The 24189-nt window shown below is 58.4% G+C and overlaps 4 protein-coding genes across 7 annotated transcripts; 1 reads left to right on the top strand and 3 right to left on the bottom strand.

The window, feature by feature from the left end:
• Positions 1–808: 808 nt before the first annotated feature.
• Positions 809–10405, bottom strand: LOC139682093 (sperm surface protein Sp17-like). The gene is given in 7 exon segments (XM_071576072.1): positions 809–1007; positions 3686–3892; positions 6279–6302; positions 6304–6399; positions 9662–9691; positions 9819–9889; positions 10143–10405. Coding segments are annotated over 6 exon segments (582 nt in total). The 5' UTR covers positions 10297–10405; the 3' UTR covers positions 809–1007.
• A 312-nt stretch (positions 10406–10717) lies between these two features.
• SIAE (sialic acid acetylesterase) lies at positions 10718–16461 on the top strand. 4 transcript variants are annotated; one of them, XM_071576430.1, is made up of 11 exons: positions 10718–10770; positions 11142–11194; positions 12500–12664; positions 13691–13854; positions 13938–14076; positions 14163–14346; positions 14652–14761; positions 14871–14977; positions 15203–15357; positions 15435–15630; positions 15706–16461. In XM_071576430.1, the coding sequence occupies exons 2-11, from the start codon at positions 11143–11145 to the stop codon at positions 15988–15990; spliced, it is 1557 nt and encodes a 518-aa protein (XP_071432531.1). In that variant the 5' UTR covers positions 10718–10770; position 11142; the 3' UTR covers positions 15991–16461. The 4 variants fall into 4 exon arrangements, with proteins under 4 accessions (XP_071432531.1, XP_071432527.1, XP_071432530.1 ...); XM_071576426.1 differs by having other exon boundaries at positions 14844–14977; XM_071576429.1 differs by having other exon boundaries at positions 10724–10757; positions 14844–14977.
• A 4-nt stretch (positions 16462–16465) lies between these two features.
• On the bottom strand, positions 16466–20390 carry PANX3 (pannexin 3). Its single transcript, XM_071576441.1, has 5 exons — positions 19637–20390; positions 18842–18984; positions 18520–18734; positions 17713–18377; positions 16466–16871 (listed from the first exon to the last, which is right to left on the bottom strand). Exons 1-5 carry the CDS (start codon positions 19815–19817, stop codon positions 16810–16812), a joined length of 1266 nt encoding a protein of 421 aa, XP_071432542.1. The 5' UTR covers positions 19818–20390; the 3' UTR covers positions 16466–16809.
• Positions 20391–20520: 130 nt separating this feature from the next.
• Positions 20521–24150, bottom strand: RPUSD4 (RNA pseudouridine synthase D4). The gene is made up of 7 exons (XM_071576442.1): positions 23979–24150; positions 22797–22962; positions 22387–22588; positions 22078–22171; positions 21853–22003; positions 21492–21589; positions 20521–21356 (listed from the first exon to the last, which is right to left on the bottom strand). The coding sequence occupies exons 1-7, from the start codon at positions 24135–24137 to the stop codon at positions 21171–21173; spliced, it is 1056 nt and encodes a 351-aa protein (XP_071432543.1). The 5' UTR covers positions 24138–24150; the 3' UTR covers positions 20521–21170.
• Between the last annotated feature and the right edge of the window lie 39 nt (positions 24151–24189).

Raw genomic sequence — 24189 nt, 5'->3', positions numbered from 1 at the left:
AGGAGGATTTTTCATAAAAGAACATTACAAGTGGGGGGTGGGGGGTGATGGGCAGTCGGGGGAACACAGATTTTTTTAGGGGTTTTCTGATTAAAAGTGGCTGTGCTGCCCAGCACTGGTGCTTTGGGTGAGTTTGTGGGGATTTCTTGAGGGGGGTGCCCTGCAGCGTTCTGGGTGATGTTGTAGGGCAGGGTGATGTCACAGCACCGGCCAAGGCCCTCGGGGTGAAGTGACATTGTGGTGCACGTGTGTTTTCGCACCCCATCACCCATCTGTTACAATGATGCCCCACCCTGCGCCAGGAGGGGTGATGCCATGGTGAGTGTGTGACATCACAGCTCCTGACTCATGCCTGTATGATGCCATACAGACATGTCACATGTCCATCAGCTATGTCATGCATGCCTGCATGATGTCACACCCATCATCTGACAGCCAGCGATGACATGACACAGGCCTGTATGATGCCACACCCACAATCATGCCTAGTAGTGATGTCACACACACCTGTATGGTGTCACAGAAGCTGTCACACGTCCAGCAGTGACATAACCACCCACCTCAGGGTGGGAGCACCCCTTGAGTCTTCTCCCACCCCCTGGTAACGTCATACCATACCCTGTGCAGCTGTGTGATGTCACACCAGCCAGCACATGCCTGGCAGTGATGTCACACGTGCCTGTAGACGTCACACACGCACATGTGACATTACCGCTGGGCACCACCCGCCCGGTGCGCCTCCCACCTCTGCCTCGCTGTGACCTCCCACTCCGCCGGTGACATGAACGGCATCAAGGACAGGCGGGGCTCTGGCAGGGGCGTTTATTGGGGCGGGGAGTCTCCGGGGCGGGGCAGGGCAGCCGGGGGCGGGGGCAGGGCCTGGCTGCGGTGGGGCTCCGGGGGGCGCATGCGGGGGGCGGTGGGGCAAAGCGGGCGCTCCTGGGCCTCGGCGGGTGGCGACGGGGGTGGCTGGTGGCGAGGGGGGTCCGGGGAGCGGCTGGTGGTCCCTGCAAGCAAGGAGAGAGCAGTCAGCCCTGGGCCTGGCCCTGCCTGCAGCCCACACCCCGAGCTCTGCCTGCATTCTGTGCTCAGCCTGCACCCTGTGCTCAGCCTGCACTCTGAGCCCTGCCTGCACCCTGAGCCCTGCCTGCACCCTGAGCTCAGCCTGCACCCTGAGCCCTGCCTGCACTCTGAGCCCAGCCTGCACCCTGAGCCCAGCCTGCACCCTGAGCCCTGCCTGCACCCTGTGCTCAGCCTGCATTCTGAGCCCTACCTGCACCTTGTGCTCAGCCTGCATTCTGAGCCCTACCTGCACCTTGTGCTCAGCCTGCACCCTGAGCCCTGCCTGCACCCTGTGCTCAGCCTGCATTCTGAGCCCTGCCTGCACCTTGTGCTCAGCCTGCATTCTGAGCCCTGCCTGCACCCTGTGCTCAGCCTGCACCCTGAGCCCTGCCTGCACCTTGTGCTCAGCCTGCACCCTGAGCCCTGCCTGCACCTTGTGCTCAGCCTGCATTCTGAGCCCTACCTGCACCCTGTGCTCAGCCTGCATTCTGAGCCCTACCTGCACCCTGTGCTCAGCCTGCACCCTGAGCCCTGCCTGCACCCTGTGCTCAGCCTGCATTCTGAGCCCTACCTGCACCTTGTGCTCTGCCTGCATTCTGAGCCCTACCTGCACCTTGTGCTCAGCCTGCATTCTGAGCCCTACCTGCACCTTGTGCTCTGCCTGCATTCTGAGCCCTGCCTGCACCCTGAGCCCTGCCTGCACCCTGTGCTCAGCCTGCATTCTGAGCCCTGCCTGCACCCTGTGCTCAGCCTGCATTCTGAGCCCTGCCTGCACCCTGAGCCCTGCCTGCACCCTGAGCCCTACCTGCACCCTGTGCTCAGCCTGCATTCTGAGCCCTGCCTGCACCCTGAGCCCTGCCTGCACCCTGAGCCCTGCCTGCACCCTGAGCCCTGCCTGCACCTTGTGCTCAGCCTGCACCCTGAGCCCTGCCTGCACCCTGAGCCCTGCCTGCACCCTGTGCCCCACACCTGCACCCTGCCTGCACCCTGTGCCCCACACCTGCACCCTGCCCACACATCACTCCTGCAGCCTGCACCCTCTCTGTGCCCTCCCCCTGCACACACTCTCTCCATGCCCTACTTGCAGCCCACCCACACCCTGTCTGCACCCTTGTCCTGTCTCCCCTGCTGCCTGCATCCTGCCTTCACCCAGCCCGGGAGGCTGCGGGGACCCCCTGCCCACACCTCCCTGGGCAGAGCACCCTTGCAGAGTGGGGAGAACCCATCTCCCCTGCTGCCAGCCTGCTCAGCACCCCAAGAAGAAGGCAGCCCTAAGGAACCTCCAGGCTTTAAGGAGCTGCACAGCACCTGCACTTGGCAGCTGCTTCCCAACTGCAGCCCCAGTGCAGCCCCAGGGCATCCTCACTGAATCCTCACTGCCGCCCCATTGAATTCCCACTGCATACTCAGTTCCTTCCCATTGCATTCCCACTGAATCCTCATTGCTTCCACACTGCATCCCCGGTTCAACCCCATATCCTCATTGCATCCCCATTGCATCCTCACTGTGTTTCCACTGGATCCTCAGTAAATGCTCACTGCATCCTCAGTTTGTTCCCACTACAGCCCCACTGAATTCCCACTCATCAGTGCATCCCCACTGCATCTTCACTGAATCTCCAGTGGATTCCCACTGCATTCTCACTGCATGTCCATTGCCACAGCACTACATCCCCGTTCAATTCCCACTGCATCCTCAGTGGGATCCTTGCTCCATCCTCACTTCATCCCCACTGCAACCCAGCTGCACCACAGTTCCACCCCTGTTCCATCCTCAGTTCATTCCCACTGCAACCCATCCACATCCAGGTTCCATCCCCACTACAGCCTCGGTTCACTCCCACTGCATCCCAGTTTCATCCTCACTACAGCCTCACTTCATCCCCATTGCAGCCCCATTGCATCCTTGTTGAATCCCCACTGTTTCCCCACTGCATCCTCAGTTCCTTCCCTCTGCATCACCACCGGATCCCAGTCCCATTCCACCTGCACCCCACTCCCATCCCCGTTGCATCTCCGCCAGCCCTGCCACAAACACGCGGCCAAGCCGCATCACGCCCTCCCCGCCACTAACTCCAAATCAGCCTGCCGGGTATGCGGGGCCAGCCCGTGCTCCCGGTGCCGGCAGAGCGCGGGGCACGGCCCGGGCACGGAGCAGCCGCCCCCCGGGCTCCGATGCCACGCGGCCCCAGCACCGTGGGCGCTTTTTAAATTTACCTTTTCCTGCCAGGAGACTGTGACACAGGCTTTTAAAAATAGCATGTGCTGAGGCGAGGCGCTCAGGGTGGTGTTGCTAAGGGAGAGATTCAATCCAAATCTAGGGCTGCGCTTTCCCATCCTACTTCCCATCCTTCCCAACTACTACGGCGCGCGCCCAAAATTAGGGCAGTCAGGGGCTGCCTGCCCGCGTGCTTCCATCTCCTGGGAGGAAAAACCCCTTCTTCATCCCAAATCTGCAGGGGGAAGGACGTTCCATCCCAAGTCTGCGTGAGGAAAGATGCTCCAACCCAAAACTGCACGGGGAAGGATGCTCCATCCCAAATCAACACAGCAAAGGCTGCTCGGAGCAGCCTCCTTGTAAGAGTGACCCAGTCTGGGGGGAAGAGCGGGATTTGGGAGGTACCTAGTCGCCGTTGCGGAGGTCGCCGCCGCGGGTGCTGTTGGCGCACTCGGCGTCCTTGGTTTTCCGATCGATTTCACCCCCTTTGATCTTCTTGCGGGTCATATGGCCACGGAAACTAGCCTGGATCTTGGCGGCCGCCGCGTTGGCATCGGGATCGTCCAAAGGGATGTCCAGGATGTCCTCGTCCAGCTTTGTGCAGGCTCCCTCCTGGTGGTGGCAAGGTGAAGGTTACAGCTGGTGGGACCTAAAACAGGGCATTCCCCTCCCCAAACGGATCCATTCCAGAAGGTCCTCAATTAGCCCCTGTGCTAAAAATTAGGGGTGTTTCCTAAAAATTAGGTCTATTTCTTAATTACGAGGGTCCTTTGCTAAAATGAGGGGAATTGCTAAAAATCAGGGTCCCTTACAGGTGTCTTGGGGGTTTTGCAACCAAAGGTGCAGCAAAGGAAGATGCTGCACCCCCTGCCCGTCCCTAGATCCAACCCTGGGCCACCCAGCTACAAGAAGCCAGACCCCAGCTGGGTGAATCCTGATTCCCGAGGGTTGTGATACAGGGAGAGGAGCATCCATGGGAGCAGAGGGCAGATTCTAGGGGGGCCTTTTTGCAGGGGGGAAGGTTGTGCTATGTAAACCAAGCTGGTCATGCCTCAGTTTTCCCTTCCCTTTTAGCCTGTTGCATCCTCCTGCATCCCTCCTCAGGGCTTTGGTTGAAAACACCAGGAAATTTGGGGAGGCAGTGATGCTGGAGGGGAGGAAAAGCCCCTCCAAGGATAAATCACTACAGCCCAGTCCCCTCCTGTCACATCCCACCACAGCAGCTGGACTCAGCACCGAGGCCAAGGGGAAAAAAAGCACAAGGAAAAGAAATGAGATAGAAATGAGCAGGCATTGGATGCTTTGGTGTTGGCAGCAGGGCAGGGTATGAAGCTTTTGTGTGCGCCCAGGAGGGCTTGAAAATACTTAAAGGAGTTTTTGGGGTTTGTTTGGAAGCTGTAGATCCTGGCGGGGAGGGATGCTCATCCTGTCAGAGCATGGCCACAGCTCCACGGAGTTGCTCAGGTTGTTTTACCGTTGCCAAAGGTGAGGGGAGCAAAGGAGCAGTGGTGGCTTAAGTGACGGCTCCAAGGTGGAAGTGATATGTCCAGGGTGGAAATGTTATACCCAAGGGAGAAATCTTATAGCCAGGGGGAGGAAATCCTATATCTAGGAAAGAAATCTTCTATTCAGGAGAGAAATCCTATATAGGCCGAAGGAGGGGAGACCTATATCCAGGAGAGAAATCCTATATCCGAGGGAGAAATCCTATATCCAGAGGGAGGAAATCCTATATCCAGGGAAGAAACAGGTGGGAGAAACCTATATCCAGGGAAGAAATATTATATCCGGGGGAGGGAATCCTACAGGCAATGGAGAAAACCTATATACAATGAAAAATACCCTATATCAATGGGAGAAATCCTATATTCAGAGGGAGGAAATGCTGCATCCAGTGGAGAAATACCATATACAGGTGGAAGAAATCCATATATGTGGGGGCATTTCCTACATCCAGGGGAGAGATCCTACATACAGGTGGTGAAAATGTATATCCAGGTTGAAAAATCCTATATATAGGATGGGGAAACATACCTTCAGGAGAAAAAAAGCCATATCCAAGGAAGACATCCTATGTTCAGGGGAAAAATAACATATGCAGGGGGACATACCCTATATCCACAGGAGAAATCCTATATCCAGGTGGAGAAATCCTATATATAGGTGGGGAAAACATATATCCAGAGCAGAAATCCTATATTCAGGGGAGAAATATCATAACCATGGGATAAAAGCCGTTATGCAGTGGATGAAAACTTGTATCTAGGGGAGAATTCCTATATTCAAAGGGAGAAATCCTGTATATGAGGGAAAACATCCCAGATGTATGGGAGAAATCCCATATCGAGGGAGGATGGGGGCTTTTTCCCATGCTGCTGACTGAGCAGGAGGGGGAAAAGGGGGGAAAAGTGTGGAATGGGTGGGGGGGGGAAGGAAAGCGGGGAAGAAAGGGCAGGAGGAGCAGGAAAAGTCAGGGGAAACAGAAAGGGGAAGAACGATGTAGTTTTCTGCAGGATCAGCTCCCCAAGCCGGCTGGTGGCCAGAGCAAGGGGAGCTCACCCGCGCGTGAGGAGTGAGGGGTGCAGCCCCGATTAGTCCCTTTAGCCATGGGCAACCCTCGATCTCACTCGGAGAGTAATTTAGGGGGTGGAGGAGGGGGAAGAAAAGGCTAAATAAAAGCTGGATTTGGGGATGGGGAGGATTTCCCTAAGCATGCTGTGGGATGCAGGACGCTGGCTGTGGTGTGGCCCCGGTGGGATGGATCCCGAACTGGTGCGAATCAGGAGAGGGGTCCTGGAGGGGGGGACGGATGGGCCTGGGGGCCTGCAGCAGCGCTGGGGGGGGACGTGGAGCTGGTTGAGTCCTTGGGTACAGCACCCCCCGCACCTTCCGCCCCCGCCACCCCAAACCCCCTCGGCCGCCCCCGGACCACAGCACTAACAATGGATTAAAGGCGCAAAGCGGGTGCTGGCGGGGAGAGGGGGAAGGGGGGACCTACATTGCAGCAGTCCATGGCGGAGGGCAGGTGGGCGGCCAGCGGCGGGCGAGGGGCTCCGGCAGGATCTCGCTTCCCCGGCAGCTCTCCCGGCGCAGGTGGCAAGTTGAGCGGAGCCGCTTGCCTACGTAATGCGCTTTCCTCCGGGCGAGCCTATCAGCCCGACACCCCTGCCAGGCTTTTGGGGGGGAAAGGGGGGGTGTCTTATTTTTTTTTCCTCCCTTTCTCCTTTTTTTTATTCCCTCCTCCAATTTTATTTCGCAGCCTCCAACTCCCTTCTAACACTTAAAGGAGCCGGTAGCTCACAGCAGAGTTTCATGGAACACAACATCACATGTGGAGGATGCGAGCCAAGATATGACGGGGCTCACCCTCAGCATGGAGGGTTTTTTGGGGGGGACAAAGCTGCAGCAAATAGGGGCTATGAGTCCTTTTTCTGGGGGGACACTTGGCCCACAGTGATGCTGAGGGAGGTTTGGCCCCCCCAGGTTGGTCTGCACAGGGGGAAAAACGTTCCTGACCTACTTAGGACTGGGTCCCAAAGAAGAGTGAAGATGAGGATGGTGAAATGGTGAGGAAGAGTGGGCATGGTGGGACATGCAAGCACCTGCCTAAGCCCAGAAGTGATGTGCCCAACTGCAGGCTCCACACAGAGGAGTGGGTTCTGCTTTTGTGGTCTGGGGGTCCCTTCCCGACTCACAGGACCATCCAACCCCCCACATTTGGGGTGTTGTCCAACCAGACCTGCATCTCCAGCTGCTTTCCCAGCCCTTGGTGCTACCTGCAGATCCTGCTTCCACCCTTGGACCACACTGAGGTGCTGACACTGGCAGGGTGAGCCAGGGCACCCCAGGGAAGAGGCAGGACCTCCAGGGCAATGCAGGGGGCTGCAGCCTGCAGCCCCCCCATCGCCTGCCTCGCTCTCCTCTAATCCGGGTTTGGGAGTTGCTAAGCAACTGCATAAGTCGCCCGTGGGCTCCGCGCCGATGCCTCTCCGTCCGGCCCCCAAAACACAGCATGGCCCCCCCAGACAGGCACTGGCAACCCCCGGCCCACTGCACAGTCCAGCCCTGCCCAATCTCCCAGGGTGGGTTTGCTCACATGGGTTGTTCTTCTTGGGGACCTGGTGGCACTGACCTTTGCCATCACCATCATTATCATCATCATCATCATCATCATCATCAATCATCATCATCATCATCCCTGTCCCACTGACCACTGGCACTGACCACTGGCACTGTCCCCACTGCTGCCACCAGCACTGTCTCCACCCCTGACCTCATCCCCATCACTTTCTCCACCTTCTCCATCCCACCATTTTCCCTGTCCACATCTCTACTACCATCCGTCATGATCCCCATTCCTGTCCCCATCCCCCTCATAATTCTCATGCTTGTACCCATTTCCAGCTTCAACCCCATCATGTCTGTCCCCCTCCCTATCCCTGTCCCCATCCCCATCATCACCCTCATCCCTGTCCCTGTCCTTAGCCCTGTCCCTTTTCCTATTACCACCTCTGTTCCAATTCCCTTTCCATCTCCATCTCTGTCCCCACAGTTATTCCAGCTGGATGGTTGCACCCTGACACCCCAAGCTCCCCAGGACACCCAGACATCCCGCTCCCCATCCCACTCCACCCCATTCCATCTCATCCCAAGCACATCCCACCCTTGTCACTCCCCTCACCTACTTCACCCACACTTGGAGGCTGAAGGGGGTCACCCCCGCCCTGGCAGCATCCAGGCACACAGATCCCCCTCCCCAGGAGATGTTCCCAAGCATCCCTCAATCCCTCCACCAGTCATTGGCACCCAGCTCTCCCTGCTGGAGACGCTTTTCCACTGCCACCTCTTCCCACCAGCGTGGCTGGGGGTGGGGGAATAGCACTGCTCCAGAAAACCCCACTCCAGCTTCCAGAAGCCTCAGCAGCTCTGCTGCGATCCTTTTCCCTGTTTTCTTAGACCATTCAGATCCATCGCTGCCTGCTCCAATGGGAGAAGACAGGGTGTTTTGGAGGAGTTAGACAGGTAGAGTTTTCGGGGTGATTCATCCATCAAGGATCTGGGAAATTAGCCCCAAAATTAGGATTAGTCCCTCAATTAGTCCCCAAAATCCGCTCCAGCCACAGCCCCCCGGTCCTGGCAGAGCTGCCGAGCGCCGCCGTCTCCCGCAGGCTGCGGCTGCGGAGGAGGGACGTGAAATGCCAGAACATTTCTAATCATTAACGGCGGGTTTTGAGCCTGTTCCAGGCTCTGCATTTTTCCTCTCTGGGCCCCTTCATCTGGGTGATGGTGTTCCAGGTGCTCCAGCACCTCTGAAATCGGAATTCCAAGGAAATAACTCAGATTTTGGAAGGGGAGGACCGGCGTCGCAGCTGGCAAGACCTGCTGGGAACATGCTGCTGTTGTGGTTTGAGATGGTGGCACTGAGGTGTTAAAAAATTCTTTAAAAAAGGGAAAAAATCCTTTAAAAATGGGAATTGGGTGCTGGAAAGATGCCCTGAGCTGGCAGCACTGCCGGCTGCCGAAGCAGGAGCCGGCAGCCGGTGAGGCGGTGCCAGAGTGGGGGTCAAGGCATAGCTGGTTGGCATCAGCCCCGGCATGGGGTCCCCGCCAGCTTTTTTTCCCCATCCCTCCTTCCTGTTTTTCCCAGGAGAGCCACCATCGTGCCCTGTGCCGTGGGCGAGCACTGCATATGGCCAGAGAAAACAGGAAAGGGGGGAAAAATGGGGTATGGATGGGGGTTCAGTCCACCCCAAAAATAGAACAGACACAAACCCCGTCACTAATGGAGGGGAATTTGAAACACCTCTGGGTGGGACAATATCAAGTTCACTGGTTGGAGTGAGACTGGGGGACCCCTGTATGGACCCCATAATTCCATGGAGGCATCTCAACCCTTGGAGGTGGGTAGGAGAGGAGCAATGTCACATCATTCCTCCATGTCAGGATGTTATTAAGTTTCTTCCAACCCCCAGGGATGCAGGGGCCTAAATATAGAGGCTAAAAATATCATCCCATGCTCAGCTCAGCCCCAAACTCGGGATTTTTCGGAGAAATCTCAGGTGAGCAGTGCTAATAATGGTCAGGACCTCATTAACAAAAGTTCTCATTAAAGCAGTGCCACAGGGGTGGGATGGGAGCGCAGCACCCGCCCCCAGGAGAAGGGCAGGAGCTGGGCCGGGATCGACAGGGTTTTTTGGTTTTGGGGTCAGATGGTGGGAAATGGGGAATTTGGAGCAACCACTGGGGTTGGGTCCCTGGGGAGGTGTCCTGGTTCACGAGGGTTATGGGAACGTGTTCCTGGTGGGCTCCTCTCCATGCATTTTGGGACGGAATCACAGTGTGTCAGTCAGTGCTGTGGGTGCTGTCTGCTCCCCCTGGTGCTGCCCCCGTGTCCTTGGCCTCCTTCAGCTCCTGGAAGAAGAGCAGGAATTTAGATGGTATGGGATAAGGGTGGTGGGGATGGGGTGGGGGCAGGGACCCAGTGCAGCCCTTGGCACCCCAGTTTCTCTGAAGGGGCCTGGAAGGGAGGGCAGCCTACCTGGGAAGGGGGCCAGGTGCGACGGTCATCCTCCAGCAGGGCTCCCCACGCCACTGGGTCTGCGGCGCCAGCTGGGCAAGGAGGAGGCTCAATGGCACATGGGGCAGGCCTGGTGCCACAGGTGAGGGGAACACGGGGCAGGCCTGCGGCTTTAGATGGTGGGCAGATGGGGCAGGGCTGGCACTATGGCCAAGGGACACGTGGGGCAGGCCTGACGCCCTGGTGACGGGCACATAGAGCGGGAGTGATGCCCCACAGGGTGGGCAGTGCAGCATGCGGCAGGGGACGGCCGCGTGGGGATGCGTGCTGGGCCGGGCCACTCACCCTCTCTCTGCTCCAACAGCCTTTGGAAGTGCTGAGCTGCAAAGGCCACCACATCAGTGGGCTGCTCTCGCAGCACCTCCCGCGCCAGCCCCTCCAGCAGGTTCTGGAAGCCGGCGGGCACCCTCACGTTCGTGGCGGAGAAGGAGATGGCCATGGCCGCTGTCCCGGCGCCCCTGCAGCGGCACAGCCGGGATCAGGCACAGCCACGACCCGCGGTGCCTCAGGGCGGCGCCGGTACTCGAACCCGCGACCCAGCCGGGGCAGCTCCGCCGCCAGGGGCAGCCCCGCCCCGCCCCGCGCACGCGCACACGCGCGGCCGGGAAGGGCGGGGGGAGCGGGCAAGGGAGCAGTGGTGTCCCCCCGATGTCCCCCCAGTGTCCCCTGATGTCCCCCCGCTGTCCCCATGATGTCCCCCCGCTGTCCCCCCGCTGTCCCTCCGATGTCTCCCTCGGCCCCTGCGGTCAGACCCGGCGCCTCAGGCCGCGGATCGGACGCCGTCGCTTGGCAACAGCCCCCCGGGCGGGGCGTGCGGTGACCACGCCCCCACACGTGGCTCTGCCCGTGGGGCAGGACGGGGCGGGGCCACCGGAGAGACACGGGACACCGGGGACACGGGTGACACCAGAGGGTCGGGGGTTACCGGGGACAGCGCGGGTACCGGGGACAGAGGGGACACGAGGGGCACCGGGGGCACGGGGCTACTGCGGGCACTGGGGTACCGGGGTACGGAGGGCACCGGTACCGGCGACACCAGGGGCACTGGGGTTACTGGGATACCAGGGACACCAGGAGTACCTGGGCTACTGGGAGCACTGGGGTACTGGGGTCACCAGGGTTATCGGGGGCACTGGGGTATTGAGGACACCACAGGTACCGGGAGCACTGGAAGCACTGGGGTACTGGGGGCACAGGGGTACTGGGGGTACTGGGGTACCAGGGGTACTGCGGGCACTGGGGTACTGGGGGCACGGCTGCCCTCACACCCCGTTGTTCCCCCAGGATGGCGGCGTGGGCGCTGCTGGCACAGCTGGCTCTGGCCCCGGCAGTGGCAGGTAAAGAGCTGGGGACTCGCCCTCCGCCCCCCAGCCCCGCGGGCACCCCCTGCAGCAGGACTCCCCCGAGCCCCACTTCAGGTCACTTTGCACCGCCAGGGCCCTGGCACCCCAGCATGATGTCCTTGGCATCCCCTCAATACCCCCCCAGCCCCACTTTGACACCCTGTGCACCCCCAGACCCCTTCGATGACTTTGGCATCCCCCTTTGCCCCACTATGGGGCCCTTGGTGTCCTCCCAGCCCCAATTCAATGCCTTTGGCATCCCCGTTTGCCCAGCTTTGATGCCCTCGGCAGCCCCCCAGCCCCTCTGACCCATTTTGCACTCCCAAGCTGTGCTTCAGTGCCCTGTGCGCTCCCAGAGCCCCAGTTTGATGCTCTTGGCACCCCCTGAGTCCCACTCTGACACCCTTCACACGGCAGCCCCTCCCCGATGCCCTTGGCCCAGCGCTGCCACCGTGGGACGATGCTTTACATAAGGTGGGAGCCACATGCAGCTCCTTGGTGGTGTCTCGTGGGCTCTCCTCCTTTCCCTCCTCTCTTCCCTCCTCCCAGTTGCTTTTTATAGCCTCCACTCACTTCCCTGGCGTCTCAGTTCTAATTTTTTTTCTCCTCCGACTTGTTTTTTATATAACTGATGCTTACCCGAGCCTCGTGGCATGAGGCAGCAGGCCCAGCGACGCAGCTGATTCCCGAGGGGCTGAGGACACTGTTCCTTCCTTAAACACAGCCTGGGATGAGCTGCAGAGATGGGGCTCCATGAGCTCCAGTTTGGATGCTGCCATGGGGATCCCTGCCCAGATCGCTCCTCAAACGTTGTCACAACCCCTTTTCAGACATGATTTTCTTTTCACACCCCAAAAATTGAGCTTTTGTGGCTGCCAGAGCTGAGCCCTCTGCTTCCCTCCCTACTGAAGGTGCCTTTGTTGCTGTCACACCCCCAATGTTTCCTATCCCACCCTTACCAAACTTTTCTTCTGGGGGAAAGATACATCAGAACATACTTATCAGCAAGGCTGGGCTGGCAGAAATTATCCCATGCTCTTATTGGAGGAGTTTTTACCAAAATCTGTATCCAAATCTGTGTAACACAAGATGTAACACATTTCCTATGCTTTGGGAAATGAATTCTCTCTTGGGGACTTCAAATCCTGCCACTTCCTCGGGTATGTGGTGATTTTAACCACCTTAAGCCTGTCCAGGAAGCTGTAAATTAAGCGGGTTCTCAAATAATCTGTATTTAAGAGGGAGTTAAGAGGCTGTTTTCCTCTTGGACCTGATGTTTGCCCTGTCTGGTGATTCCAGGGGGATTGCTCAGCTTTGCCTCCTACTACGGTGACCACATGGTGCTGCAGAAGGAGCCGGCGGGGGCCGTGGTGTGGGGCCATGGACAGCCAGGGGCCGTGGTGACCATGGCTCTCCTGGGGACTGGTGGCCTCGTCGTGATGAAGAAAACAGCACAGGTTAAAGGTCAGTCCCAGCCCCTCACCGGGGCCAAGGAGCTCATCTGAGCCCAAATCAGAGCTGCTGGTGGGGTGAGACAGGGTTTGTCACCACCCCCAGGTTTGTCACACCACCGCCCTGGGGATGCAGAGGTGGTGGTGACTTCTCCACATCGTGCTTTCCCCTCTCCAGGAGGTCTGGGGGGGTTCAGCCATCCCCCTCCCTGACAGTGCCAGCCTTTGCTCACTTTGGTTCCCAACAGCAGATCCCGTGGGCGCCCAGAGGGAGCTGAGCTGCCGCTGGAGTGGGTGGCACCACACAGGCTGGAGCCGAGCGGTGAGGCTGCCGAGGGCAGAGGGGGGATTTCGCTCCTCTCCCCGTAAAAAGTATCTCTGGGGAATCTCCAGAGCACTCCCAGCTCCTTTTTCTATCTAAGCCCCCTTGGAGGACGCCTTGGGATCTCTAAGGCCTGAAGGATGTCACCTGTGCAGGCAGAGCCTTTCTGGGGGCTGCAAGGGGTCAGGGGCACCTCAAATCCCAACTGCTTCCCTGCTTAGCGAGCCGAGGGCTGCCCATCACCTTTTGAGGGCAAAACTGCTGCCCAAGGGCATCTCCACAAGCTGGAGAGCATGGAGGTGTCTTGTGGGAGAGCAGCAATCCAGGAGATCTGCAAGATCCGGCCCAAAAATCCGTGCTAAGCTCCAGCAGAATATCTTTATGCCTCAATTCAGCACCTCTAAAATTAGCCAGAGACATCTCAGTGTCACACACACCAAGCTGCTCCTGTAAGCCCAGTTCTTCCCAGCAGCTTCTGCTCTGACACACATTTGTTTTCTAGATTTTTTTTAACCCCTAAATTCCTGTAGGAGGAAAGGCTTTCTGATGGCAGAGAGCTTCCAAAATCCATCTCCTCAGCCTGGCTCTCTGGTGGGGAAGCTTTTACCTGTTGCCTGTCCTTCCCCACTAGTTGCTGGCCACTCAGCCAACATCCCTGTGAAGGTCTTGAGGTCTTTCTAAGAGTGGTAAAAGCTAAGCACCATCCTCTTCCTTCAGGACCTTCTGGGACATGGACAACTGTCCTGGATCCGATGGATGAGGGTGGTCCCTACACACTGACAGCCGAGCAGGGCTTGGAGAATGTGACACTGCAGGATATCTACTTTGGGGATGTGTGGCTTTGCAGTGGGCAGAGCAACATGGCAATGACGGTCCTGCAGGTAAGGCCCCACAGCATGGATCAGGCAGGAGCAGGTAGGGATCAGGCAGGGAAGTGCCTTGCACGCTCCCACCCCTTTCCCAGGTGGCCAATGCCAGCCAGGAACTTTCTGCTGCCGCTCGCTATCCCTATGTCCGTGTCTTTGCCGTGGCACCTGCCCGCTCCGACACTGAGCTGGAGGACCTGGAGCGAATTGACTTGCCATGGTCCATCCCAACGGCTGGTGAGTGTAAAATGCCTCCAAAAGAAAGCCTGGAAACGGCTTTTCCCCCCACTTTTTCCTTTTGCAGCCCACTGTTTCTTGAGCAGAAAACCTGGGCCACGGGAATTTCACCTACTTCTCGGCTGTGTGCTGGCTCTTGGGGCGTTCCCTGTATGAGGCTCTGGGGTACCCTGTTGGGCTGGTGGAGGCAGCCTGGGGTGGGACCCCCATCGAGGCCTGGTCCTCCCACCGGGCTCTGCGGACATGTGGGCTCCCGGAGGACACAGGCAGGTGAGAGAAGGTGCTGTGGAAACACCTCTTGCCCTGCCCCACACTGCTTTTGGGGAGTATCCTCATCCCTTCCCACTCCACCTCCTCTCCTGGGTCCTTGCTGTCCCCTCTGTGCATCATTTGTCCCCCTCTGGATAAAATCCACTCCCATGCTGAGAGGACAGGACAAGCCTAGGTGTACATCAGGGAAGAGTGGGAAGATGGGGACCCCAGAGCTTCCCTTTGGTGTGGTGCTTGCTTCACCTCTGCAGAGTTAAGTCCCCCTTGTGCTTTGCATCTCCCTTAAGCCCAGCTTTGTCTTCCAGCACCTCTGCACACCAGCATCAATCCGGCCCACAAACGCCATCCGTGCTCTGGAATGCCATGATCCACCCACTGCTCAACATGACCCTGCGGGGCATTGCTTGGTACCAGGGTGAGCCTGTTTCCATCCCTCCGGGTGGAGCAGCCCCTGCTGTCCCACTGGGCTCTCACTGGCCCCTCTCTTTGCGGGACAGGTGAGGCCAATGCCTTCCTGCACACAGACTGGTACAACTGCACCTTCCCTGCGCTCATCGCCGACTGGCGCCAGGCTTTCCATACCGGATCGGCCGGACAGACGGAGCCAGTCCTCCCCTTCGGCTTCGTGCAGGTTGGGGGCATGAGAGGCAGGACCCCCATTCTCCCGTGGGGATGCCCAGGGAGGTTTTACCCACCCTTTCCCACATTGAAGGCCATTTCCAAGCTGGAAGCAGGGAGAGGATGCTGTAAACACATGGACAGGTCCTGCCCGGTGCTGAATTCTGGGCAGGGGCCAGAGTGGCCACTTCTGGGAGTGATGGCTAAGCTGCTCCCCTATTCTCCCCCTGCCTTGCAGCTGTCCACCTACCACCGCCAGAGCCCCGACGACAGCTTTGCCCGGCTCCGCTGGCACCAAACAGCTGACCTGGGGGTTGTTCCCAACACCAGGATGCCTGGCACCTTCATGGCTGTTGCCATGGATCTGGGTGATGAGCATTCCCCATATGGCAGGTGAGTCCCAGGTGGGGTGAGGGTGTAGGGATGAAGCTTTTGGGTACCAACCCCGCCTCCTTCCTCTTCCTTGGCAGCATCCACCCCCGGGACAAGCAGAATGTGGCCCACCGGCTGCTGCTGGGCGCCAGGGCTGTGGCATACGGAGACAAAGACCTGGTTTTCCAGGGGCCATATCCCACTCGGGCTGTCCTGGAGGTGACCAGGGGGCTGCTGAACATCACCTACAGCCAGGAGCTTGTCTGCCGTCAGAGGGACATGCGGTCATTCGAGGTGAGGGGTAGGAAATCCTCCCCAGAGGGCTGGGAGAAGGAAGGCCACTCTGATTAGGGTTTCTCCCCTCCCCAGGTGTGCTGCTTCAGCCAGGTGTCCCCCTGCCAGTGGCTGCCGGCCCCGGTGGTGGCAGTGGGGTCCCGCACGGTAACGCTGGCCCTGGGTGGCTGTGGGATGCTGGTGCTGGGCCTGCGCTACGCCTGGGCTGAGTGGCCCTGTGAGTACCAGTCCTGCCCCCTCTACAACCCCCAGGGGCTGCCTGCACCCCCCTTCCTGCTGGACACCCTCCCCACAGGGCACACCACTGGAGGGAGGGAGCTGCTTCTCATGCCCAGTTCTGGGTTTTCCTGGGGGATTTAGGGGAGAGGAGGGAGCTCAGGCTTCTGGCAAAGCACTCAGGGCTGCTGGCACCATCCCTGTCTGATCTGGGGAGGCAGCGGCCTCCATTACTGTCCTACTAATTAATCAAATTTCCAGCTCCTCTTTGGCTCCAAGCCAAGGCTGCAGGGAAAAAAAAAAGCCAATTTACAATTAAATTTATGAAAAATTATTTTAAGAGAAGCAGTGTGACAACACTGATGGGAGTTGAATGCCTCACTGCTTCTCTCCCAGTCTGTGGGGCTGGTCCTGGCTCCCCAGGACACCCCATTTCTCAGGGCACAGGGTGCTTGTGATCCAGGGATCAGCTTCCAGCTGCAGGGTAGAGAGGAGCAGAAAGAAGCTGTGCCAAAACCCACAGCCAAAGGCTAAGGATGGGCTGGGACAGGGAACCGTGAAGGATGTGTGACTTCCACCTCCCTCTGTTAATAAACACTTAATAAATAGTAAATAGTTAATAAACCAGCTCATTTTATTCCTGGATCCTTTTTTTCTTCAGAGGAGCACACTTCATTCCTCCCTCCTGCTGTAACTGCAGGGAAATCTGTGTGGAAGAGGCACAGTGTGGCACCTAGTGCTTGGGACAAGAGAGAACCCAAGAGGTTCTGCACAAAAAATTGATTTTTCTGGAAAAATGTACATAAGGAGGGAAAGCCCAGGTGCAGGAAAAGCAGGTGGGCTCAGCTTGGCTGCCACGTTACAGCTGTGTTAGAACCAGGTTCATGCACTCAAGCGACACTGGCAAGAAGGATGTGGACCGAAGTGGATCCTGGGATGGCAGGATCCCTGCCTGCTCCTGGGTCAGGCAGAGCCATGTGAGTCTCGGGAGGCTTTTCCCATCGTTTCCACTCCAGGGTTTGGTTCTAGACAGGGCAGGAAGAGCAGGCGGTTACTTAACGGGGCGATGGCAGACTGGGATCTGGGCCTTCTCCAGCAGTATGAGACTGGCCCAGGAGCCAGGTGTGCTGGCCCTGCGGTTGCCACGGTAACAAGGATGTGAAATCCAGCTCACTCTGAGTGTTTTTTTTAAACCACAGCTCAGACTGTGTGTTCAGGATCAGGAACATAGCCCAGGGCTCCCAGCTCCTGCCTGCAGGGATGGGCTGTCTCACACAGCCTGGAAACCACTGCCACAGGCACTGGGGATCCCTGTGAGACCCCAAAGGAGGCACCTGCCTCCCCAAAATCCAAAGCATGTGGGAAAGGGAGCACTGCAGGTCCCACGGACCTGGCTCTATCTTGGGGCCTGGCTCCTTCACCACACACAGCCCCACTGTGCCCACCAGTGCCAGGTGAATGGGAGAAGGGAGCCAGGCATTGCATCAGCCTTGACATCAGCCCCTCAGGATTTAAAGCTCCCAATCCCACTCCCAGCAGGCTGAACTACCACAAACAGGGACCCTTGCAGCCCCACAGTTTGCCCAGAGCTTGGATTTAAGTGGCAAGCTCTCTGCTTGCTGTTCCTATAGCAACTCCTGCCCACGCCTGGGATTGCAGTAGCATCACATCCATCCCAGCTGCCAGAACCCTTTCCCAGAGTTGTTGGCCCTCATGGTGACCCCCAGCAGTCCCCCAAACACCTTAATGTCTTGGCAAAGAGTTTAGAGGGCTTAAGGCTGCATTCAGCCCCATTCCCAGGGTGGGATCTGGCAGTGTGGGAACCAAGAAGAGAGGAAAGAAGTTGTCTCTACCCAAAGAGCCTACCTCGGGCCATGCCGTTGGACAGGGCTGCGCCACCTTCGGCCTCAGGGGTGCAAGTTTGGTGCTTGGGCTTGGTGGTCTCCAGCCCAGCCAAAAGTGTCATGAAATCAATGACAGTATCAATGTCCTCCTTGTTGGCCGTGGCTTCCCTCAGGGCACTGACAGCGTTGAGGCGGCCAAAGGAGGTCAGCTCAGAGATGTTGGCGCGGAGGAAGAGGAGAATGACATTGAGGTCATTGAGGGGGCAGGTGAGCATCCTGCGGCTGAGCAGGTCGAAGGCAGGCAGCATCTCGTAGACAGAGAGCAGCCCCTTGTCCCACTGGCAGAGCTGCAGGGCGTTGTAGATGATGATGGGGATAAGGAGGATGTAGATGCTGCCAAGTGAGAGGCTGATGATCTGGAACATGGAGAAGAAGACCAACTTGCAGGGGATAAGTGGGGGGATGTGGGGCTCTGCCTGGAGCAGCCCTGTTTTGATGGAGCAGCTGAACTCATCCTGGAAGAAGATGTTGAGGTGGAGGAAGACCAGGTAGAGGCAGGTGGCAGCCAGGAACAGGAGCAGCAGCAGGTTCCTCAGAATGTAGATGAACACCAGGGCGTGGGCGTGCTGCTTGCAGGTCAGGTACCGCTCCAGCAACGGGAACTCAAAATACCTCTCCTGGCGAGCCCTAGGGACAGAGGGACACAGGGAGAGTGAGAGCCACCCCCTAAATCTCACTGCTTCACCCAAGTCTATCCTGAACATTGCCACAGCCACAAACCCCCAGGGAGGGACTCCAAGGGCCACAGTGACATGTGGCAGGGCCTCACCTCTCGTACTCCTCCCAGAATCGCTCTGGCTCAGCACTGGCCTGCTGGACCTTCCTCATGTGCTGCACCAGGCGCACAGAGCGGTTGTAGGATTTATCCAGCTCGTCGATGATGAAGAGGAGGTCGGAGTGCAGGGCGGGGGCAGCGGCGTAACGCCACAGCAGGTACGGCAGGTACATCAGCACCGCCACCACCAACAGCGAGTAGGGGAACACCTGGGCAAAGGAGACGAGAGGGTGCTGAGGGTGCAGAGTCACTCCTGGGTGGGAGGGTGCACACCCAGGCGGGACCCAGGGGCACCCAGACGTGACTTTGACCCTACCTTGAGAGCCCAGAGGGACTTGGTGACAGCGTGTCCCTCGGCGTTGAAGCCGTGGTGGATGAGGGAGTCCCAGCAAGCTGTGTCAGCGTAGGCAGACTGCTTCCCCGTGAAGTTGGTGGGAGTGAAGCAGCTGATCTGGGAGCCTGGGTTGAGAAGGAGGAGATCAAACCTCAGCCATGGAGGGTGGAGGAGCATTCCACAGCCAGGAGGGTGATTACATCTAAGGCATCACTTTGAATTAAAAAAGACTTTTCCATGGTAATTTTGGAGCTGCCCTTTCTCACTGCTGTTTCCAGCAAGGACTTTTCCATCTCTTCCCAAACACAAACCCTTTGTGCACAGTGGTATGTACATGGTACAGGAAATTAGAGACCAGTCAGACTGGAGTAAAACCAAACACCCAGAGGAAGCAGAAGAATTTTAGCCGAGGCCAGATTTAGCCTGAGGTCATGACACACTATCAATGCATCCCTCTGTGCTGCCAGCAACATTCTCCTTCTCAGAAATAACCCCACAGCACCCAAAGGCACTGGGTACAAGTAGCTGAGGCCAGGCATCAATTCAACAGCACTGCTGGGGTTAGCATGGCTGTTCCTGGGCTTTCCCAGTGAACAGTGATCCATTAAAACAATCAATAAACACCCGTGATGCAGAACAGCTCCTAAAAGGGACTTCCAGGCTGCTCTGCCTTGGATCACAATACTGGCCTGAACATGAGGGGTTTGCCATGACAACCAAGCCACTGCCGGCGAATGCCCACAACCCAAAGACCCCTCTGGAAAACCTGCAACTCACCAGCAGAGAACTCCCGGGCAAAAGCCAACGAGACAAGGCAGAGGGGCAGCCCCACTGTGACAAACTTCAGCAGGCGATCACTTGGCAGCTCCAGCCGCAGGCCCTTGGCTCGGGAACTGCTGGGATCCGGGAGCAGAGCATCGGAGAGCATGTACTCGGCAGCCGTGTGCGAGAGGGACATTTTGAAGTGAAGAAGAGGAGACCCTGGCAAGTGCTGCTGGTGCCCGGCAGCCCTGGTGTCACTTGAGGTGTGACCGGGTCCAGAAGCAAGTTGGCTGAGCTGAGGAGTCCCTGCCGAGCCTGCGTCCAGTGGCTGTGAATACAGCTCAGATAGGGCGTTAAATCCCCCCCCATAATTACAGGGGAAGCCTTTTCACGAATAGAAATAGAAAAGCCCATCCCAGCAGCCGCGGCAGAGGGCTGGGAAGGCAGAGTTCCTCCCTGGCAGCATTCCTCCCCAGCAGGGTTCGCGCCCGGCCGCGGCGCTCCCGGCTCCGCTCCCGGCTCCCCGCGGTTTTATGTCCCTCTCTCATCAGCACACGGATTTCTGGCGCCATGGCCCGAGGGCACGGGGGTCCCTGGCTATTTTCAGTGGGAAGGCAGCAGACAGGGCACTCCCCCAGTGAGAACCCCAGATACACGGTGGACCCATGGGGTACAAAGAGCTCTTTTCACCAGCCCAAACCAACCAGAGGAGCTGAAGAACACCCTGCTGCCCCACCACAAGATCCTGCAGAGGCCAGGAGACACCAAACAATGCAATTTTGAGGTAGAACATCAGTTGCAATTCCCCAGATTGTCAATCCCTCCTCTCACCTCCCTCTCAAGGCACAGCGGGAGGAATCTGGCTCTAAGGAAAGCTTTCAAGGGCAAGGGATCCCATAAGAGGATCTAGGATTAAGGGATGGAGTAACTGGAAGAGGCGGTGGGACAGTTTTTCCCGGGAGCACAGTCAGTGCCCAGAAACCTGTGCTAACACTGCTGGCAGCTCAGAGCAGGGGCAGTCCTGGAGGTGCTCCGTCCAGCCAAGCCAAGGAACTCCCCATGCAGTCTCTCAGCACACTGAAAAAAATCCACAGCCGCTGCCAAATTGCACTTTCGATGGATTTTGCAATGAAGGGACTTTCCAAATATGAGCTACACAGCTCTGGAGGGACAAGTGATGGCTCCAATCTGGGAGGGGCTGCACTCGGGTGTGCTCAAACCTGCCCAGGGACTGAGTGTTCCCCACCCTGAGCACAGAGACACACAACCCCTTCCCTTGAGGGAATCGGAGCTTTTATTGCTCGGAGACAAGTCCAATATATGGATCAGGCAAAGCCCAACTTCCACCCAGTCTCGTTTGTCTGAACTAGAGGCTGTTCACTGTGCTCAGCTGCCTTCTTGTGCCAGCACACATGGGCACCTGCTCTGAATCCAGCAACACCAGCACAGGGACTGCAGGTTTCACCCCACCACTGGTTCCAAGGTGGGCACAGCCACCACCATGCGCTGAAGATTCAGAAATACCCAGCACCACTCTGCAACCACCTTGTCAGTCCTTAGCAATGTCCAGCTCCAGCATTCTCAGAGTTTTCTGGAAGAAGGAGGGCGGCTTGCAGACAAGGTCTATGGACTGGCCCAAGGGCAGGCAGAGCCGGTGGGCGTGCAGGTGCAGGGGCAGGTGCCGAGCCTTGCTCTGCTGCACCTTCAGCTTCCTCAAGGTAAGCTCAGGAAGCTTCTGCAAGAATGGAAAACATCACTTTAAAACCCCAGCTCTTCAGATGGGACCTGAAATCCCCATCCCACAGGGAGCTGGGGGACACAAGGGGCTGGATCCAGCTTCAGCTGCCCCTCAGAACAAGATCTGCCCTACCTGGGGCGCCAGCTTGCTCCAGTGCGAGTACTTGTGATCCCCCAGGATGGGGCACCCCAAGCCATAGGCCAAGTGAACCCGGATCTGGTGCTTCACCCCTGCGGAGAAAACAGAAAGGTGACATCCAGCCCTGCCAGGCCGAGGCTCCCACCCAGCACCCTCAGTGCTGGACAAGCTTGCACCCAAACTGCCGGCAGCCAGAGCTCAGCAGCAAACCATCGCCCCAGCAGGGCTTATTCCCAGAGCCCTGTCCCAAAAGGGATTCCAGTCATGTCTAAAAATGAGCTGCCACTTCCAGTGCCACTCCTGGTTGCACAGAGAGCAGATCCAGCCCCGGGACACCCAGCCAGGCCTCGCTCACCGGTGATGGGCTGCAGCTCCAGCAGCGAGCAGGCGGAGGCGCCGGCCAGCCGGCGGTACCGCGTCACCGCGCTCTCGGCATTCCGGTTCCTGCGCGTTTTCACCACCCTCCCATCCTCCGGACACAGGCGGTAGTTGGGAGCCAGCGTCATCTGAAGGGCAGCGGGAGGGTGAGCCAGGGGGAGGCAGGAGGGAGTGCTGGGGATGCCAGGAGGGATGGGCTCACCTTGTAGTGCGACTGGTGGCTTTGCACCTCCTTCTCCACAATGGGGATCTCCACAATGCCCTCAGAAGGGTCTGGGTCCCCCAGGACAATGGCCCTGGGCAGGGAAAGCAGAAGTCTGTGGGGTGTCACTCCTGCAGGAAGGGAACCCTCCCCTCAGTCCCTTTCTCACAACACAGCACCGCAAAACAGTTTTGGGGGCAGATAAGCAACAGCCCCCACTTCCACAAAGACCCCATACCCAGAGGACTGTCCTCTTGCCCTTTCCTCAGACCCCCTTTGCAGCCCCTTCTCCACCCAAACCTTTCCTACCAGTAGATCTTCTCCACCTGACGGGTTTTGAAGAGCAGCCGGATGTTCTCTGCTGTCTCCTTGTTCCGTGCCAGCACCATCACACCCGTGGTCTCCTTGTCCAGCCTGTGGCAGAGGTGGAGAGGCTCAGCTTTCATGTTCTCCAGCATCTTGGCCAAAATGGGCAGCACGTCAGCAACGCAGTTCTTGATGCCGGGGCCGCCTGTGTGACACACAGCAGGGCAGTGAGAGGAGTGGCCACCTCCCCACACACCCGAAATCACCCCCAGGTCTGAGGGGAAGGTTGAGATCTGACAGTGACAGACCCTCAGGAACCCTTCCTGGGAACAGAAACCCCAGCACAGGGAGGACAGAGACAAAGGGTCTTCTGTCAGCACCATGGATCTGTTTCAATACCCCCCCTCCCTCACCGTGCACGGGGAGCCCATAGGGCTTGTTGATCACCACGATCTCCTCGTTCTGGTACACAGTTCTCTCCTTGAGGATCTTGGCCAGGACATTGGGGTGAACCCGCTGCAGCTGCTGGCTCAGTGCAGTGAGTTCCTGGAGCCGTCGCTGTGCTGGATCCCTGGGAACCTGAGGAGAGAACGAGACACTCAGCAGAGGATCAACAGCTCTTGGCTTTCACATACAGCTCTGGTGTGACCTGGTGTGACTTGCTTGCCTTCTGTGTGCTTCTGTGTCACACCTGAGGGACAGGATGGCATCCAGAGGTACCGGGAAGCTCAAATAGTGGCCTGTAGCAACCTCATCAGGTTCAACACAACCAAATACAAGATGCTGCACCTGGGTTGAGGCAGACCCTGGGATTGATCCAGGCTGGGGCTGAAGGGATGGAGAGCAGCCCTGAGAGAAGAACTTGGGGGTGCAGGTGGGTGAGAGGCTGGACATGCCCCGGCCATGTGAGCTGGGCTGATCCCACCGCTTGGGCAGCAGGGCAGGGGGGATCCTGCCCCTCTGTCTGCTCAGGTGAGACCCCCCTGCAGAGCTGCCTCCAGCCCTGGGGGCCAACACAGGAAGGACGTGGAGCTGCTGGAGAGATGCTGGAGAGATGCTTCAAGGGCTGCAGCCCCTCTGCTCTGAAGCCAGGCTGGGAGAGCTGGGAGTGTTCACTTGGAGAAGAGAAGGCTCCAGGGAGACCTTAGAGCCCCTTCCAGTGCCTAAAGGGGCTCCAGGAGAGCTGGAGAGGGACCTGGGACAAGGCATGGAGGGACAGGACAAGGGGAATGGCTTCCTACTGACAAGAGAGCAGGATTAGATAGGATATGGGGAGAGAATTCTTGGCTGTGAGAATAGAGAGGCCCTGCTACAGGGTGCCCAGAGAAGCTGTGGCTGCCCCATCCCGGGAAGTGTCCAAGGCCAGGCTGGACACGGCTTGGAGCAACCTGGGCTGGTGGAAGGTGGCCCTGCCCACAGCACGGGATGGAACTGGCTGAGCCTTCAGGTCCTTCCCACCCGTTCCATCCCGGGATGCACAGCCCGAGCCCCTCTCCCGTCATCGCCCGCGCGGGGCACGCCGGGAAGGACAGGCCGCGGTGCACGCCGGGAGTTGTAGTCCAGCCCCGAACCCCAGCCGGCCGCTCCCCGCTCACCTCTCGCGGCTGCTCCGCGCTCCTTCGTATCCGCTCCGCCAGCTCCTGCGCTCGCAGACCTTCGGCCTCCCGCCCGCTCCCGCTGACGCCGCGCACGGCCCGGGCCAGCCCCGCGCAGCTCCGCCACCATCCCCGCGCCGCGCCGCCCGCCGCCGCCATCTTCCTGCCTCCTGCCCCGCCCACCTCTGCCGACCAATGGGGAGGCGCGAGG

Source organism: Pithys albifrons, chromosome 23, assembly GCF_047495875.1.
Source record: "Pithys albifrons albifrons isolate INPA30051 chromosome 23, PitAlb_v1, whole genome shotgun sequence".
Classification (NCBI taxonomy): Eukaryota; Metazoa; Chordata; class Aves; order Passeriformes; family Thamnophilidae; genus Pithys; species Pithys albifrons.
Note: the sequence above shows the minus strand (reverse complement) of the source record. Positions and strands in the feature narration are given on the sequence as shown.